Raw genomic sequence first — 18,977 nt, 5'->3', positions numbered from 1 at the left:
AATTGCCTGTTTGTGGTGGAGCTAGGGGTGAAAGGTCATTGTCATGTGCAAAGGATGTGCAAATTAGTATCGGTGGAAATTGTGGATTCTTCAATGTTGGCGCATCTGGTGGCAGAAAGGAATTGTGAGCTCCAACCCCCCCTTGTGCCTCTCATCCAAATTATTTGACCCTTGAGTCTCCCGAAGAATGTGTTCTTTTACAAATAATGGCACAATATAAAATTGTGGCGAGGGAAACATTTTGTGACAAAAACAGCACACCACAACTGGATGAGTTGTTGGATTGTGGTTTTGGTGAATATTTCTTGGCATTTGAAGATGTATGGCTGACTTTTTACCTTCTTTTCATCTGCTGGGGGGAAATTGATTTTAAAAGATGTTTTATTTTCATTTTTTTAAACACCACGTTATCTACTTTTGTTCATTTAAAATTTTAAAAATCCGATTTTATGCTCATTTTATATTCTGGTAAAAAAATGAGCATCTTTTATACTTTTTAGCGCGTGCAAATTGAATCTGAAAGGCTACGTGGGCAATGTGCAACAATATGTCGGACACTTGCACAACATCATCGTTTTAAAAAACAACTTTTGTGTTCAGGGACAAAAAAAAAAAAAATAGTCGGTGGTAGTGTTCTCGGGTTTCATGCGGGGCGGGGGGGTTGCTTAATGCTGGGGCCACTTACGCGGTACGTCGGAGACGACAAAGAGGAGGAGGAAGAAGAGTTAGGAGCCCACGGAAGCCAACACTTTACTTTGGAGCACCCCGGCGCGCGGGGGTCACGGTGGGCTGAATGGACACACACTGACGGCAGCCACGCACGCTAATTGGGAAAACCTGCTGACGCAATTAAGCGCGCAAGGTTTCCTTTTTTTTGTCTCTGGAATCACTTTGTTGGAGCGCGCTCGGCTGCTTTTCTTTTTCGGTGGCCGGCCAACTGTGGAGCTTAAGTTGGCCATGCTGAAAGTTTGCTTTTAAACGTCAGATCGTCTGTCGAGTACGGTTCGTTCCGACGTTTGGTTGCTGGAGTCGGTAAGTGGGCACCCCACTGAATGAAATAATGTCCAGACTATTTGTAAAAACCCACGCACTCAGACATTACCTCGGTGACGCGCGTCATAGCCATATTTAGATTACCACCAAAACCAGTTAGAGCGCAGTAAACCAAATCATTGGTTCGATGTATTCCACCGCATTTTGACGTCTTATTTTAGCTAGGTGCAAAGTTTGATGGCGTCTGTGTCGACTCCGCGTGTTTGCGTTCGTGCGTCGTGCGAAGCGTGGCCTCCGCGTCAGTTCTCCTGGAACCCCTAAAATCCAGCTTTCTGCTTTGGGTTAGCCAGGAATGTTAAAACGCCTCCGCTTTGTCCGGATTCTTTGCACACACTTTCCAGACCAGTCAACCCCCCCTCCTACCCCAAATTCTGCAGCAGTGGAGGTTAAAACGGGCCTTTTTTTTTTTGGGTCAGCTGGCGGCACGTTTGTCAAACCTGTAAAGAGGCATTTGACCTTTGGCGTCCACGTCGAGGAGTAAGCCCAAGTGTTGTTTATACTACATAAGTGCAGAGTACTTTTCATCTTTAGATGTATAAAAAATATATATAAAAATTCCCCAAAATTAAAAAGCTTGTCCCAGAGTCCTTGAAAGCTCCTCAAAGTTGAGAGACCTTCAAAAAGGACCCAATATTGATCTTTTTAAAAGTGTATTTTGCCTTTTAAACTTTTTTTTAATCTGCTCTGCAAGGTTTTTTTAAACTTCACTTTTAAACATTGTTTAATAATATCCGTAGCGCTATTTTTTTCCCCCTTGTTGTTTTTCCCTTGTCTTTGTTTCTTTGATTTCTCACTTGTCGCACTTATTGGTTTTCTTTTGTGAGAGGCAGCCTTTTCTATCTATCTATCTATCTATCTATCTATCTATCTATCTATCTATCTATCTATCTATCTATCTATCTTGGTCTCGGACATCTTCCCATGGCGTCGTTTTTTTATCGCACAAATATGGTACAAGTATATCGTGACATACTGTATTTAAATTTTGCTGCCACGTCTTGAGTTGCACTGAGACGTCGGACGTGAAATCAAAGTATTTTCGAGAGCATTAGTGGACAAACTAAGACCGAATTGAGCGGCCTTTAATTTGCCCGAGTTTCTGCCACGGCTGCAAATCCCATCAGTCACAGTGAAGTGGTACTTAAAGGGACAGTCACCTCTCTGCACCCCCCCCATCCCCAACTCTCCGCTTTCACACTGCAGCTCTAAAACTGCTCCCCCAACTTGTCTTGGAGTCTGAAGGTGGTGTTTGGTAATTGTAGGGTGAAAACAGATGTCACCCTGCAGCAGTAGCTTATTTGCTTTTTGCTGCCGTCGCTTGGTCTTGCCACATCCTGATCCTTCTTTCGGAAAATGGCTCCCGCTCTACTTGCGTGAATCCCCGTTTGATCAGCAAATTTTTAAAACACAGTTCGGGTTTTCTCAGTTCTCCAAATAACGCAATGTGCCTACTTATTACTTCCAGTTCAAGTTCACTTTAAAGCGGACTGACGCGAAACAAAACCAACCCAATATATGCAAACATCAAAAAAATTCCACCAGCCTAATGCTTAGTATAATTTACCCCATATAAAATGCCACTAAAAAAAAAAACCTCGTCTATAGCATTGTGAAATTATCTCATTGTCATTTTCTATGCTTCCCTAAAGCTCATTTAGCTCCTTGCTCACCTCGGCACAATGAGTTGGAGTTTCCTGACTCGTCTGCTAGACGAGATTTCCAACCACTCCACCTTCGTGGGGAAGATCTGGCTGACGGTGCTCATCATCTTCCGCATCGTCCTGACGGCGGTCGGCGGGGAGACCATCTACTACGATGAGCAGAGCAAATTTGTCTGCAACACGCAGCAGCCGGGTTGTGAGAACGTGTGCTACGACGCCTTTGCGCCGCTCTCGCACGTGCGATTCTGGATCTTTCAGGTAAGTTTTACATGACGTGATTTGGCTCGCATCAAATGTGTGACTGAAGTGAAATCATATCTGCTGCAGGTAATTATGATCACCACTCCCACCATTATGTACCTGGGATTCGCCATGCATAAGATCGCCCGCATGGAGGACACGGACTACCGTCCGCGACGAAAGAAGAGGATGCCCATCGTGAACCGGGGTGCCGTTCGCGACTATGAGGAGGCCGAGGACAACGGGGAAGAAGACCCCATGGTCGCCGAGGAGATTGAACCGGAGAAGCCAGACAAGGCGGACAAAAGTAAGATGTCGGCGCTAGCTTTTAACGGGAGGTCACAGCTCAATAAAGCCACACCAAACATAAGAATCAAACTTTCTTTCTCACTGTTAAAGAGGAAGTGAACCCAAAAAAGCTAATATCCACTGTCTCGGGGGCGGCCATTTTGCTACTTAGTCAACTGAAAATGACATTTTTTCAGCCAATCACAACTCAGCTTCAAACAACTGGTGAGCTGTGATTGGTTGTGACCCGGCAACTGTGATGTCACAGCAATTGGCAAAATGGCCGCCCCCTAAGATGGATCTTAACATGAATTTTGTTGCCTTTAATATACCACAAACACAGTTTTAAGCAGAATGTTGATTTTGATTAGTGGGGGCGCATACAAGATATGATTGTAAAGGAAAGAAAGAGTCATAGTTTCCGTATTGTTTATTAGCGGCATCTCGTCATTTTACTACAAACCAATGTGCAAAATTTTACAGCTCGCCTCTTTTGAAGGTTCTCAGGAGCTGCTTGGAATTCTTCAATGTTTGAAGTTCATTGTTAGCTCTTCAAGGTTTGAAAAAACATTCCTGAGCTGTGGATGAAATGCAGGGCAGTTTTCCCACTGGCGCTTGTTCGCTGAGGTCACAAAAAGCGCACGTACTTGACTTAAGTAGATGTTTGTGTCAAAGGACTAGCTCAAAGAAAGCAAACTAAAAAATCAATGTGAATTATGTATAATCTGCATTTGGAAGACATGGTACTCAAGAATGCTTTTTTTAAAAAAAAAAAAAAAAAAAAGCTGTTGTGGCCTCAGGCTTTGATGTTCTCCAAGCAAAAACTTCCCATAGCTTTGCTAACGTTGTCTTAGTAATCAGGCTCTTTGAGGTCCAACCATTGTTGCTTTTTTTGTCATCACTCAAGGCTCACAAGAGAAGAAGCACGATGGACGACGAAGGATCCTGCGAGACGGTCTGATGAAAGTTTACATCTGCCAGCTCCTGTGGCGCTCGGCCTTCGAAGTGGGCTTCCTTTGCGGCCAGTTCATTCTGTACGGCTTCGAGGTTATGCCCTTCTACACGTGCACTCGCTCTCCGTGCCCGCACACGGTGGACTGCTTCGTGTCTCGGCCCACCGAAAAGACCATCTTCCTGCTCATCATGTACGTGGTGTCTTTCCTCTGCCTGATCCTCACCATGTTCGAAATCCTCCACTTGGGCATCGGCGGTATCCGTGACAGCTTCCGCAAGCGGGCCACCCTGCGATCACGAGGGCCCTCGTCCCTTCACGCCATAGCCTCGGCGCCGCCGGGGTATCACGCCGCTGTGAAAAAAGGAGCCAAAGAAGAGCTCAGGATCTCGCCGACTGGCCTGGACGGTTTTGGCAACTCGGCCCGCGACGTGGAGCGGTTGCGCAGGCACTTGAAGCTGGCACAGCAGCACTTGGACCTGGCCTACCACACAGAGGAGGGAAGTCCTTCACGCAGCAGCAGCCCCGAAGTCCACGGCGTGGCGCAAACGCCGGCCGAGCAGAACCGGCTCAATTTTGCTCAAGAGAAGCAGGCGGATGTGAGCCAAAAAGGTATTTGGGAATCACGTTGACATTATTTATCATATTATTATATTCACCAAATCAAACTTTTTTGTTTTCAATACACCCAATCTGAATGAATATTGGAGAAAAAGCCGCTTAAGATGAGGGAGATGATGCAATGTCAACACAGGAAGATCGGCGCTAATTAGCTCTTGCGCTAGCTGTATGCTAGCAACTTCCACGGTTTTGTTGAAAGCCCCACAAGAAACTGCTGGGATATATTACAACCCCCTAAAGGCTTTAAACATATTTTTGCTCCTGAAACATTTAGGAATGTGTGTGATGAAGTGGAATTATTACCCCCCCACCACCCTTTTAAGTCATTTAGATTTGGCAGGGTTGTTACTTTACAAGGACTTTAAAATAAACATTTTTTTTTAACAGAATTTTCCTGCGGTTTGACGAATCTAAAGTGAATTTCTGAAGATTTAAGTGTTTTTCTTTTTGTCTCCCTTTGTAGGAATACATGCCTGAACCTGCTTTCTGGCTGTTTTCTGTCTTGTCATTCCTACCAGCCTTATCTGGAAAAGCAGTTGGACCACTGAGAGAGGATGTGTATGTTTAATGTGTGTCTTTGTGTGAAAAGAAAAAAAAGAATGCAGTATTATGAACATCATCGATTCATTTTGAAGCAAGTGTCCAGGGCAGCCACGCCACTCTTGCAAGCTGACTTAATTGGCCTTAAAGTTCCTCCTGTCCATTTCTGTTACCCCAGTTTTTTTTTTTTTTTTGTCCTTCTCACAAAATATTTTTTTTGTGTGGGTGTGTAATGTTCATTGATGCTAGATGATTCCAAAGCAGGGCTCAGTGGTGTTGTTTATCTAAAGCTTATATATATATCATTTGTTGGCCCAAAATGCTGGACTGGAAAATGCTTGAATTCTTTATGCGCCAAAAACATTCCTAAGGATTGCCAAAAACTGACTCACTACATTTCATTCAGATCTTTGTCGACCGTAAAACTCAGAAGAACAGGGCTCAGATAAGATAGGTAATTGAGTTTTTTTGTTTGTTTTATTCTTGATGAAATGATTCACCTTTGTCACTGCGGAAGGTTTGGCAAATGATGACTTTTTTTTTCCTTTTGGGCTAAAGCTCATTGAGCTGTGTGGTAAGCAGTGATGCCAACTCCATCCTGCTGAAATGCATTCCTCTTAGGTGAGACATACTTTTCCATCGCTGACACGCATGGCCCATGTTCATACTTCCGGATGTTTACCGGCCGGCCCAACCTCACATTGGTGTCAGCAGTGTGGAGGGTCAACACAATCTCAGACTGCCATCGCATTTTTTTTTTTTTTGGTCTGACTTGAAAAGATGACGCCCAGAAAATGTTACATTGCATTGTTTCTCATTTCAAGTGCTTTGTCTTTAAGATTTACGGTATATTCCAAATGATGCAATTGATTTTCTAGTTGTTGATATTGTTTTTCTAGAGAGTAAATATATTTGAACAGAGTTGTACTGGTTTTATTGGAGGCTTACAAAAAGGAAAAAAAAATGTTTTACTGTCATCTAGTGTTGACAAATGGAATTGGAGAAAAGATTTCCCACGTGGCTCATCAAACAGCTAAATAGCACTTAAGAAAACCAAACTGTTGTATTAAATCAAACAAAAGCTGAAGCAATAATTGGGCAAATCGGAATAATCAGAAAAGACCGTGCCACAATTAAATTAAAAACTTACAGGACCATGAATTAAAAAAAACGATATAAGTGTTCAAATTTTTTACACAGGTCCTGATACCTTTGAAAAATATTATTTGTTATCAAAAACATCATACATCACTCATTAGCTGCTCGATTTATTTATTTTCATTCAACATCTACTTTCTAGTTAGCAGAGAGCCAGTGATCGGAGGTTGCTCAACACTGACCTCTGGTGGCTGCTTTTATCACCTATCAAAGAAAAATGTCAAATTAGAGACACCAAGCAGCTCACACAGGTAGATTTGGATTTATAAAGCCACTTACGATCGAAGAGTAGGTAGGTAAATCGACTTGACGTTGCAAATAGCTTGTTTTGAGACTCACAGACATTTCAAGCTTGACTTGTGACAGGCTTTCTTCTTGAGGGGGATAGTGGAATAGTGTTTTTTTTTTTTTTTTTTAAAAGATTGTGTTTATCAGAGAGATGAATAGATGTGCCTGTGGGTGCTTTGGATTTACATCGTCATTATGTGCATTATGGAGATTGGTGTGTCAACATTGACTTATTCCAAGAGACACATGTAAACACCCAAAAGATAAACAAGAAGAAAAACATGGCGTCAAATTAAAAGTGATGTCAACTTTTTACACAGGTAGCGTAAGCGAGTGTGGCCGTTTAAAGCACCTCCTTTTGGGATAGACGGCGAAGGTGGCACCACATACGTGGACTTCAGAGGAAATGTAAGTTTAAATGAAGCCATTTTTATTATTATTGCTACCCATGATTTAGAGGCTGGTTGATTCCCGTTATTTTGATATTTCAAGCGACGTCTGTACAATGATTTTAATGGGGAAATTGTGATCGATTCCTTTCATGATGTCATCATTTGTTGGATGAAATAGAATTTGCGAACTTTTTTCATTTTCCTAATTAAAAAAATACATAAACTATCGATCGATTCCTTCCGTGACGTCATCAACCAGACATGGCGGGAAGGGGCGTGGCCTCATTAAAAGTGGGCGTTATTAAAGGCATTTGTTGGATAAAATAGAATAATTCTTTTCATTTTCTTAATCAAAGAATACATAAATTAGGCTAATTATGGGAAAAAATGGTCACTTTTGTGTCCCTTTAACATTGATTCAATTAAAACCAAACTAAAATGTGAATGCAAGTTCTAATTTAATAACAGTTGAATAGACATTGATTCTTAACATTGATTCGCTGTAAAATCAACTGAAGCATGCATCTTCGCATTTCCATGATGCTTGAAAGAACATCATTTCAACTTTAGGTCTTGATGTAGATTCAATGCTTCAGCCGAACCACATTTCAATGTTGATATCTTGCCGTATTACATATCGGCACAGTAATAATCCAGAGTGAGATACTTTGGAAGGTCATCGCATGGAGAGGGAACTCCCAGAGTGTCGTCGTTTGGTGTCACGGTGCACGAATCGGTACGAACTCCATCTCCGTTGCACCTACGAAGACATTGAAATGACAGTTCAAATAAAAGAAACACCAACATTGAACAGAATTTCTTTTGGATGATACGTACAGAGAGTAAATTCTAAGCGGAGTATTGGGACTGTTGCAGAAAGTCATCACTGAGGGCTCATCAGTGCAGATGTTCTCATCCAGCCGGCCGTACTTGGCATTCAGGACGCTCAGTTTTCCACTATCTGATGATGACGTGGAAAGCGTGAGCGGTTTCAAAAACATGTTTGTGTTTTCAAATGAAAGGGAAAAAAAATGTTGTTTACTCACCACATGAGATAGTTTCAGTTTCTCCTTCACACACATACTTTCTTATTGAGCCTAGGGAAGCATTTGCAAGTTTTAATAGAAGTGTTTTTATGCACAGAAAATTTCACGGTCAGCTTTATTTCAACCAGCACAAGATTTTAAAAAAAAGTCTGGAAGTGTCAAAATGAATCGATTGTGTGACCAGTGGAAGCTCCAAAAAGTCGTACCTTCGCATTCTTCCTCACAACCGTAGGTGATTTGGATGAAGTTGTCAGGTGACCAGTTTTCTGTGAAAACAGCTGGGTCAGGCTTTGGCAGGCGGCACCGCGGCTCTCCATCACAGCTGTAGGATTAAGAAGTCCTTATGATTCCAACCATCTTGCTTTAATATATTCCCAGTAACATGCCTTACATGGTTTTCATCCAAGTGAAGTATTGTGGGTGAATGCCGTCTTCCGTGGAGACTTGAGCAGGCTGCTGGCGATTGGAGCAGTCAGCGTTCTCCTGCAAACCGTAGTCTACACCCGTGATGCGGATTCTGTGTCCGGTGGCTGAAAAATCGCAACGCACACGTGAAGACTCAAACAAATGCCGCAAGTGCTTGAACGTCGGCCGTACGTACGACACTGCAGCACCGAGTTAACTCCCGGGCAGGCCACGTCGAAGAAAGGCTCTGGAGGGACATTTGAGTTAAACCCTTGACCTTTACATCCTTACTGAGGTTTTCCATACAAACCTGCATCAGATGTTTGATAGCATGCTGCGAGCAGAACTGCAAGATAGAAAAAAATACACGTGTTGACATTGGAAGGACATTCCCTCCGACTTGCCTGAGTATACTCACGAGACACGGCGGTCAACTTGGCGATGAACATCTTGCCGGTTGAAGTGAGAGATGGCGAGACAGTGGCGAATCGTGTTTATATGTAAGCATGATCAAAGGCATACAAGATGGAAGACAAATATTGCATAAGGACAAATATTGGTTGAGGTAAATTGATGTTTCAATGCTTGTTTTGAGCAAATAGACTTTGGGTTCCTTATGATCACATCCCAGGAGAAAATTACTGTACAAAAGCAAAATAAAATGGTTTGTATTGAATAGTGAACAATATTTGAACAACGATTGAAGCTGGCCTCGGTACTGTTATAGTATTTTTTTTAAAGATTAATGTTATCAGAGAGCTAATTAGATGTGCCCGTGGGTGGTTTGGTCATTATATTGCGATGTGTTAAGGAGATTCGTGTGTGAAAATTGACTTATTCCAATGGCCCATATGTAAACATACAATTTGCAAAGTTAACAAGAGTAAAAACAGCATAAAATTAAGATTTTCATACAGGGCCTGGTAGCTTTGAAAAATATTTAGTATATGCACATACATTATTCTGGCACGCATGTTCGCCTCACAGTTCAGAGGGTGCAGGTTTAATTCCACAGTTTGCATGTTCTCCCCGTGCCTGCGTGGTTTTTCTCACATATGTCATGTGTCCTAAAAAAAGTCTTTTCATGCCTGCTTTGACGTCACCATGCCAGTCTTGCCCCCCACGTTCCCCCACTGGAAGTCATCGTGTCTGCCTCCACTTTGGGGTTGACACCTTTCTGATATCAAAGTCAAAGTCTGCTTTATTGTCAATTTCTCCGCATGTCAAGACACACAAAGAGATCAAAATTGCGTTTCCTACTATCCCACGGTGACAAAACATATTACATATTAAATATATATATATATATATATATATATATTTGGGTATTTTTTTGTTTTTGTTTTTTTTATTTAATTTTATTTTTTTATATTATATTGGTCCACGGACAAACAAAACATTCAAGTAAACAATACAAAAAGCAAAAACAAGAAGGCACATACAATGAATAAATAAATAAATAAATAAATAAATAAATAAATAAATAAATAAATAAATACAAATTGTGACTACTGTACTACTTTTTTTTACCTTCACGTTCTCGTTCCACTCCAGTCCCATTGGTGGCGGTAATGCCTAATATGCACCAACTAACACATTAGAAGACGTTATCTCCATGTCCTCTGGGGGGCGCCAAACGCTAAACTACATCCGTACTGTCGTTTGTGTAACCGACGTCTTTTGGCAAGGTTAGTCGGTTGTCTAACATGCGCGACGTCACCGAGCAGCCCCAAAAACAAGCACGGACGGAGCTGATGACGCACGAAACGAAACACGCTCTAATGTTGGTCACTTTTCTTCAAGCCCGAGGTGTTGTTGTGGAACGAACAAGGCTAGCACACCTGCTAGCTTCTTTATAATAACCAGTTCGAGCGTGTGCATCGTCAAAGTTAAGCTGAAACAAGGTAAGTTGGTTGTACGATTAACATTTATGTGACTTTTGTAAAGTTAGAAAAGTACGTGCTGAAGTTGACTCGTTTGATTTTTTTTCCCTGGCAGGAGTCATGCTGCACACCTATTGTGAATCCGGATTTCCCATTTCCCATACGTGGGTGGATGAAGGAATCGCTCCCTGCTTTTACTTCACTGTGGTCCCTGCTGTCCTCCTCACCATTTCTTTCTTCCTCGGCACCATCCACTTCATCTTCTACCAGAAGTATGGCACAGCAATGGAGCCAAAGTTCATTCCCCGCTCTCGTCTCTACACACTCCAACTGGCCATTTCCAGCATTGTCTTGGTTCAGTTTCTGGGTGGGATGGTGTGGCGAGCCACCCTAGGAGACCAGCTCCCAGGCTATGTGGTGCTCTATGGCTGCTTCTCCATCCTAGCCTGGGTTTGGGGGCTTTCCTTGCTTATTGTGGAGAGACGTAGGGCTCTGGTCATGGATCGAACACGGGGCCACAGCACGGCTCTCCTACTGTTCTGGGCGACGGCGTTCGCAGGGGAGAACCTGGCGTTCGTCTCCTGGTTCAGTCCTCACTGGTGGTGGGGTCTGGAAGACAATCGGCAACAGGTACTGAAATATTGGGCACAATAGCAGGTACACCAGAAAAACACTATTTTTGCAGGAGTGTAAAATTGCTCTGCAGCATAGAGAGCTATAATATTATAATTATTATAATATATATATTTTTTTCTTGTAGTCTCCCCAGTTGTCCGTTTATTTCCGATTGTTGTGGGTCAAACTATGATACATGAATTAACGTCGAGTTAATATTTAATACTGTGGACTTGCTGTACAATTGAGTGGTTTAGAAGCTAATTATTTACTAAAGGTGTGTCATTCCTTCAAACTGCACGTTGTCAAGTCTTGTTTCCAGTAATACTAGATTGTCTCGGAATGTACTTAAGACGGCGAGATGCACCTTTCTTTTTGCTGAGTCACTGTGTCAGCTCCGAAAAACTGTCAGCAAGAGGCCGCCGCGTCTTGCCCCTCCCACGCAACTTAAAGTGACATGCATCAACTTATCTGGCACATGTTGACTGTTCTTGAAATCTTTTAGGTGCAGTTTGGCTTATGGCTGATGCGCTATGTGGGCACGGGACTGCTCTTCTTTCTTGGTCTTAAGGCCCCAGGGTTGCCAAAGAAACCATACATAGTGCTTATAAATGAAGACGAGCGAGATGTCGAGCAAAGCAGACAGGTAATAATGAACGAAACCGAAAACTTTCTCGCTACCATTTGGTAACTTTGACTACCGTCTATCTCAGAGTCTTTTGGGTGCACCAAATGAGAACCAGTCGACCTGGCAGGGCTTCGCCAAGAAGGCCAGGTTGCTGCTACCTTCCTTGTGGCCTCGGGGCAATATCTGGCTCCAGCTGCTTGTCCTTTTCTGTCTGGGGCTGCTGGGAACAGAGAGGGCAATTAATGTCTTTGTTCCCATTTACTACAAAAATATAGGTGAGTATAAGCAACCGGTTCATCTCACCTGATGCTTCATGTTTTTAATCATGGATTTTTGTCTTCTTCTTTATTCAGTCAATGAACTGACTGATGGCAGCAGCTGGAACACTCTGACCACCACTGTGTGTATTTATGTCCTGCTCAAGTTCTTGCAGGGCGGGGGAGCAGGTAGGACAATCGGATTATTTTATGAATGGATCCAAAGTGGAAGCTTGGCAAGTGACCGTGTGTAAACTGTCTCGCAGGAGCTACAGGTTTTGTCAGCAACTTGCGGGCTTTCCTGTGGATCCGAGTGCAGCAGTTCACCAACCGGATGGTGCAAGTGCGCCTGTTTGGTCACCTGCACGCCCTCTCGCTGCGCTGGCACCTGGGTCGCAAAACCGGCGACGTGCTGAGAAGCATCGATCGTGGCACCTCATCCGTCAACAACTTGCTCAGGTGAATCAATTTGGTCAATTTTTTTTTTTTATGCCAGAGCGGGAGAATTAAAAGATTTTATTTTTCCCTCCACAGCTACATTGTGTTCAGCATCGTCCCAACGATCGTTGACATCGTCATCGCCATCATTTACTTTATCACCTATTTCAACGCGTGGTTTGGCCTTATTGTCTTTGTGTGCATGACCCTCTACCTCAGTGAGTAAGATCGCTTGGTGCTTCAAAGATCCTCAGCTGTCACTCCTAGTAGAAAAAAAAATATATATATATATATATTCTGTCTCTTTGCCCACCAGCTTTGACCATCATTATCACCGAGTGGAGGACAAAATATAGACGGGCCATGAATCTGCAGGACAACGCTGCTAAGACGAAGGCCGTCGACTCCTTGCTGAACTTTGAGACGGTGAAATACTACAACGCAGAGAACTATGAAGTCAGACGCTTTGAGGACGCCATCTTGAAATACCAGGTGTGTAACCGTATATTAATGAAACAAATCCAGGTTTCTTTTAAAGAACTATTTCAGTGAATAATGAAGTGTTTGAGTGTCTAACAATTAGTGTATCTACCACTGCAGTCGTCAGAATGGAAGGCACAGGCCTCCTTGGCGTTCCTCAACCAAACCCAGAACCTGATCATCGGAGCAGGTCTCCTGGCCGGCTCTCTGCTCTGTGCCTATTTTGTGACCGAAGGAAAATTCAAGGTGCTGGCATTCACGTGGGATTTAAAGTTTTCTGACTTGATGTCTCAACAATACATGCTTGAATTGTTTTACGTGTTATCTATCCCAGGTTGGTGATTTTGTCCTGTTTGGAACGTACATCATCCAACTGTATACCCCTCTCAACTGGTTTGGTACCTACTACAGGTAAAGAACAAGGCAGCATATTTATTGATTGGTGCCCTGGGATTGGCCGGTGACCGGTTCAGGGACAAGCAGTATAGAAAATGGATGGACGGGTTTATTTATTTGTTTCTATGATTGTTTCAGAATGATCCAAAATTCATTCATTGACATGGAAAGCATGATCGAGCTGTTTGAGGAGGAGGAGGAGGTACGTTTGAGTCGAACAGGTTCTCCGATGTCATATCACGTCCACGTTCCTAAAACAATTCTTTATTCTGCGCAGGTGAAAGATGCTTTGAATGCCGCCAGTTTTCACTACAAGCTGGGAAAAGTTGAGTTTCAAAATGTTCACTTCAGTTACACCGACGGGTGGGTTCCCTTTTGCTTGGTCGTGGAAACATCTAGCATGGATGACAAGCAGTTGCACTCAGTATTCGTTCCTGTTTTGCAGCAAGGAGGTTCTCAAGGATGTCTCCTTTACAGTATTACCTGGACAGACTCTGGCCCTGGTATGTCAAAACCTGCGGAAAAGTCATCTCTATGAAAAAAAAGAATGGATATTTTTGTAGAACCTTCCATAGGTAGGGCCGTCAGGGTCCGGGAAGAGCACCATCATTCGACTCCTCTTCCGCTTCTACGATATTCGAGGGGGTTGTATTTACATTGACGATCAGGACATATCCAAAGTAAGAGTTTGTTTAAGGGTGTGCGTTTCTGTCGAGAGGGAAAGCTCATTTTCTTCGCGTCCAGGTGACGCAGACATCGCTGCGAGCGCACATCGGAGTGGTCCCGCAGGACACGGTGCTCTTCAACGACACCATACTGGAGAACATCCGCTACGGTCGCGTCTCCGCAAGCGACCAGGAGGTTAAAGAGGCCGCCATCGCCGGCGATATCCATGACAGAATCATGGAGTTCCCAGAAGGTGATTGAGAGGAATCGTCCGTTCTGATCGTCCTTTTTGGGTCGACAAACGGACACTGTCATGTTTGTCTCTGGTAGGTTATGACACTCAAGTAGGGGAACGAGGCCTGAAGCTGAGTGGAGGAGAGAAGCAGAGGGTGGCCATAGCGAGGACCATCCTCAAGTCACCACAGATTATCCTGCTGGATGAGGTGATCATTGTGATCACTCAGCTCATCCAACTCCTCAATCTGCAGTATTTGACCTCACGTGGTTGTCTCCGCAGGCCACGTCAGCACTCGATACCCAAACGGAACGCAACATTCAGGCTTCACTCGCCAAAGTCTGCGCTAATCATACGACAGTTGTCGTAGCGCACAGGTAAACGTTACCTTCACAGGTATCCCGTTGACTTTTATTGTCGCTAATAAGATGTCTTCGTAGGTTGTCCACAATCATCGGAGCCGACCAGATTCTTGTCGTCAACGAGGGTCGGATTGCTGAGCGAGGACGGTACGCCCTGTTTTTCCAGTGATGGGAAAGTTCAGATTTGTTGACGTAGTAATAATAAGTGCCTATTTTTGTATTTAAGACACGAGGAGCTACTGCAAAAGCAAGGCCTGTATGCAGACATGTGGGCGAATCAACAGCAGGCTCAGGATTCTGATTCTTCATCAGACACCGAAGCTAAAGACCGCACGTCTGAGAAACTGCAGCCGCCTTCCACCGACTCAGGCCACCATCATGGACATTGAATAGCTTGGTTGGAGTTTACATTATATTTGAATTTGGTAGAATGTATCATGCTTATTTATTTTTTTAAATTTAAAATTGTGTTTGCGTTTCTGAATGTAATGGGTTGTTGTTTTTTTTAACTGGTGCCATGTAACAAGCACTAGTTTGTCCATCTATGTCAGGGTTCAGTTCTCAGAATTGTATCAAGATTACGACTCACTACATTTTAATTCTAGAGCTTACTAAATACAGTAGACCCTCGCCATCTCGCTATTCGCACAGCATAGGGACCAGAGCTGCTTGCGGATCGCAGAAATCCACATAAAATTCATGCCCATTATAATTGCACTTTTGATCCCCTGCCCCATTTTTTGGTTTAAGTATTGGGAAGGGATTCCAGACCGTATGGATGCAGGGGTTCACTGTTACTATCCATGTGATAGGTGTAAGGGAAATAATAATGATGTGAACGTTTTTCATATTTATATGTAGGTAATAATAAATCCATACATTATGCCACTGAGTTTGAGGCTTTGTGATCATGTGCATGGCTTGGAGTTGCCGTAAAAACACATTTCAGGTATTGTATTCCGGTCATTGGAGACAGCGCGCCCCCTGCTGGACAGTCATTGAGAGAACAGCTGCAAGAATGTATATGACGTCACAGCGCAAAGCAAGGGCGTGTTTCCTATTTCTGGCGGAGCGAGGCGAGTCACCAGGCCAAGCTAGTTAGTAACTTATCCTACTAACTTCAGCCTGGGTAAATGCTGATCGTTCACTAAACGGAGCTATGGACTTCGACTTTTTATTTAACGATACAGCGATCCAATTTTCGGACTTTCGCGAGTTCACGGTAGGTTTGCCTTTAAACTATCAAAGCTAAGCTAACTCGAGGCGCTAACGTTAGCTTGCTACTTCAGAGTCCGTGAATGTTTTTAATGGTTTGTCACTTCGTTCTGTTTTTTAAATGGGTAAAAAGAAAACAAGGTTACCTTACTCGCAAAATTACTGATTAAATAAACACATTGTATCAAGTTTTATCTGGAACCTGACCACGTTTAGTTTGTATTTTGGCGGACTCGAGTCTTCACGTAGTACAAATGCGCACAAGGTAATAGCGGCTTCCAAAAATATTGTAATGCAACGATTAGAAACTTTTAATGATAGCGTTCTGCTCCAAGGGTCAAAGGTGAAGCCTGTTAAGTGCATTTTGTGTTTGCAGTTTCTTCCAGGACACCAAAGGTTGTCTGAACGAGTGAGAAAGCGACTGTATTATGGATTGGATCGAGATGTGACGTCACTTGAAGTACTCTCTTCCCCTGTGACAGGTGATGGTCTTTCCTTCACATGAACCACAGCAATGTTGGCCTGTGGGGTGAAATTTGAGGACGAACTTAAAATGTACGCTTTAAATCTTCACTGTCATCTTCTTCAGACATCGCCGTTGAACTCTTCCAGAAATCTGCACCAAGCCCAATAAGGAAACTCCACAAGAACTATGCCGTTCATGTGTCCAGGTGTGCAACACAATTGTGGTGCATTTTCACAGAATTTAAAAAATGAGAAAAGTTCATATTCACAGGATTTTTTTTTGTTTTTGATCCAGGGAAGCTTGTATTTCACCATGTGCAATGATGCTGGCGCTGGTCTACATTGAAAGGCTTCGAAATAGAAACCCTGAATACTTACAAAAGATTTCCTCCTCTGACCTCTTTCTGATCTCCATGGTATGTGTCTGGGGGTCAAGGGTCATTTGATCATATTCATGAATTTGTCCCGAATCGTTTGGAAGTTCAGAGTGCACCAAAAACGGAGAGCTAGTGCTTGCTCAACATGCTGACTGGACTGGAATTCAGCAGATTTTTTATGTCCAAAACTGAAATCGATTGATCATTTAGAATAGATAAATGATTGCATGTCTTTGTGATACGCGTATTGGATAGGCCGCTATCGTGATATCAACTTTATGTCTTGATTGCCCGTATCTGCTCCTCTTAGATGGTTGCCAGCAAGTACTTGTACGACGAAGGAGAAGAAGAGGAGGTCTTCAATGATGAGTGGGGAGCAGCTGGAAAGCTGGATGTTGAGACAGTGAATAAACTGGAAATGAATTTCCTGAAGGCTATTGTAAGTTTGTGAGTGGTCGCCCGCATGTAGCCTGTGCCCGCTTGTTCTTTGTCCCAATATTTGTTCATTCTTGCAGGATTGGAGTCTCTTCACTGGGTCCAAAGAATTCTTGGATGCACTGAGCCAACTAGAAAGCAGGTATGGCAAATGAGAAGTTTTCTGTGATTTATTTATTTTTTCACGTGATTTTTGTGTTCTCAGAATTGCTGTGCATCAGGGGATGATGCGAGGCTGGTTTTCCTACACTGACCTCTGCGTGCTGCTGGAGCAATCGGCGTGGAGCCAAACACTTGCAGCTATCTACCAGCACTTTATCAAGGTGAGCAGGGAGGCTCATCGGGAGCATTGAAGTGCTTTTACTGTTTGACATAACAATTGGAATTATTTTTGTTTTCTTTTTCTTCCCCACCTAGGTTTCCTGCATGCTCGGATTTTTGTATCTGACGAGCGTGGCGGGTCTCATTGCGACAAGCACTGTGCTCCACCAGCTGAGTCTGTGTCCAAGTGGCCGGACGCCGTCAACGTTACCAAGCCAAGTCGCCCCGGCGCTATCCAGCCCCGACTCCCCTGCTCAATCCCAGCGACTCCCTTGTTGCACTCTGTCTAACGAGAGTCTGAACAGTCACACCCGTTCGCTCGGAGCGGCTTCACTTCACGCCACCCCGCAGCCATCAATATTGTGTCTCTGGGGCTCATTGCTTTCCTCCGTGGGCTCCATACAGCTTCAAACACAATTGGAGTCTCCCGAAACCCGGCACACTTCCATCTTTTGTCCGGGCTATCGTAGCACCTTCTCTCTATCTGATTGCACGCTGAGCAACACCTCAACGGTATTCACCAGTCAGGCGTCGTGGTTGGCCTCCGTCTTGACCGGAGGAGCTGAAGCAAATCAAATCTCTCACCTCAAAGCGTTTCCGCTCGGGCAGTCGGCCGCTTGTCATCCAAAGTTTATGTTACCTGTAGACAAGACGCAAGCGCTCCTCATGGCCGGCTAGCACGTCGCAGACTCCGCTTCTGATCGTCATGTACTCTGGAAGGAAAGAAAAAATAAAACAGCACTGCTTTTAATCACCGACACACAAGCGAAATAGTACACAAGTACATCTCAAACATGAGATGCTCAGTATAGTCACTTTATTTGACCACAGAAATCGACTTATTTTGAGAGAATTTTGAGGATTTCTGTAGTTTTGCAGGCTATTTTATTATTATTATATATTTTTTTGCTACAACCAGTTATTTGTTTGGAGGTGGATGGTCTTGATCCGTATGTTCGGAGTGATAGCTGGGAAAGTTTGAAGTATGTTGAGATTAAACGATGGTGCTTGGCGAGACGTAAGAAACATAAGCGCTTTCCGATTATGTTGATGCTTTAACAAACAGGTCATGTTCGTACGCTGCGACTCTTGAATTGTAAAAAAAAAAAAAAAAAAAGCTCCTTCTGAGGCTATGACCACCTTTCTACAACAGGGTAATATGATACATTACTATTTAGTAGTTTCTTATTTTCTGGGGGTTGTGTTTTCGTACATAAGGCTACCAAATTTAGCATGCTAACACACAAGCTGCTATTTCCCCTTTGCTGATGTGCTATTGAAGTTCCACATTCACTACCATTTTTTTTGTAATAACGCGCATCACTCCAGATGTACCGGGTACTGCAAAATGTCTCTTTTTGGACAGTTGAAGTTAGACTTTTTTGTGTTTCTGACAAAGCCAAAGTGGTCCCCCAGGAATTTAAAATTGGATATTTTATTTTGACATACTTGGAAGCACAATGTCCTTAATTTTCTATATGCATGTAAAATGCAAATATTGTAAAGCAAGTCAGCTAGATTAATAAAGAATGACTTTTTGGGTGAAGTTTTAACTTTCAT

At 43.3% G+C, this 18,977-nt stretch overlaps 4 protein-coding genes across 4 annotated transcripts; 3 read left to right on the top strand and 1 right to left on the bottom strand.

Annotated features, from left to right (window-relative positions):
- Positions 1–688: 688 nt before the first annotated feature.
- LOC125989277 (gap junction gamma-1 protein) lies at positions 689–6,276 on the top strand. Its single transcript, XM_049755464.1, has 5 exons — positions 689–1,032; positions 2,703–2,972; positions 3,042–3,261; positions 4,150–4,806; positions 5,279–6,276. Exons 2-5 carry the CDS (start codon positions 2,733–2,735, stop codon positions 5,290–5,292), a joined length of 1,131 nt encoding a protein of 376 aa, XP_049611421.1. The 5' UTR covers positions 689–1,032; positions 2,703–2,732; the 3' UTR covers positions 5,293–6,276.
- A 1,358-nt stretch (positions 6,277–7,634) lies between these two features.
- LOC125989283 (rhamnose-binding lectin-like) lies at positions 7,635–9,141 on the bottom strand. The gene is made up of 8 exons (XM_049755471.2): positions 9,063–9,141; positions 8,955–8,990; positions 8,841–8,891; positions 8,631–8,769; positions 8,446–8,561; positions 8,240–8,290; positions 8,031–8,154; positions 7,635–7,953 (listed from the first exon to the last, which is right to left on the bottom strand). Exons 1-8 carry the CDS (start codon positions 9,091–9,093, stop codon positions 7,824–7,826), a joined length of 678 nt encoding a protein of 225 aa, XP_049611428.1. The 5' UTR covers positions 9,094–9,141; the 3' UTR covers positions 7,635–7,823.
- Positions 9,142–10,263: 1,122 nt separating this feature from the next.
- Positions 10,264–15,496, top strand: abcb6a (ATP binding cassette subfamily B member 6 (LAN blood group) a). The gene is made up of 19 exons (XM_049753953.2): positions 10,264–10,548; positions 10,643–11,157; positions 11,648–11,788; positions 11,856–12,045; positions 12,124–12,216; positions 12,294–12,486; positions 12,562–12,683; positions 12,782–12,957; positions 13,066–13,191; positions 13,280–13,356; positions 13,480–13,543; positions 13,619–13,704; positions 13,787–13,844; positions 13,917–14,021; positions 14,086–14,260; positions 14,338–14,450; positions 14,525–14,619; positions 14,683–14,751; positions 14,831–15,496. The coding sequence occupies exons 2-19, from the start codon at positions 10,648–10,650 to the stop codon at positions 14,991–14,993; spliced, it is 2,556 nt and encodes an 851-aa protein (XP_049609910.1). The 5' UTR covers positions 10,264–10,548; positions 10,643–10,647; the 3' UTR covers positions 14,994–15,496.
- Positions 15,497–15,640: 144 nt separating this feature from the next.
- cnppd1 (cyclin Pas1/PHO80 domain containing 1) lies at positions 15,641–18,976 on the top strand. Its single transcript, XM_049753963.2, has 8 exons — positions 15,641–15,826; positions 16,196–16,301; positions 16,409–16,490; positions 16,580–16,700; positions 16,972–17,100; positions 17,177–17,238; positions 17,302–17,419; positions 17,514–18,976. Exons 1-8 carry the CDS (start codon positions 15,764–15,766, stop codon positions 18,093–18,095), a joined length of 1,263 nt encoding a protein of 420 aa, XP_049609920.1. The 5' UTR covers positions 15,641–15,763; the 3' UTR covers positions 18,096–18,976.
- The last annotated feature ends 1 nt before the right edge of the window (position 18,977 follows it).

This window comes from Syngnathus scovelli, chromosome 2 (assembly GCF_024217435.2).
Source record: "Syngnathus scovelli strain Florida chromosome 2, RoL_Ssco_1.2, whole genome shotgun sequence".
Lineage (NCBI taxonomy): Eukaryota > Metazoa > Chordata > Actinopteri > Syngnathiformes > Syngnathidae > Syngnathus > Syngnathus scovelli.
Note: the sequence above shows the minus strand (reverse complement) of the source record. Positions and strands in the feature narration are given on the sequence as shown.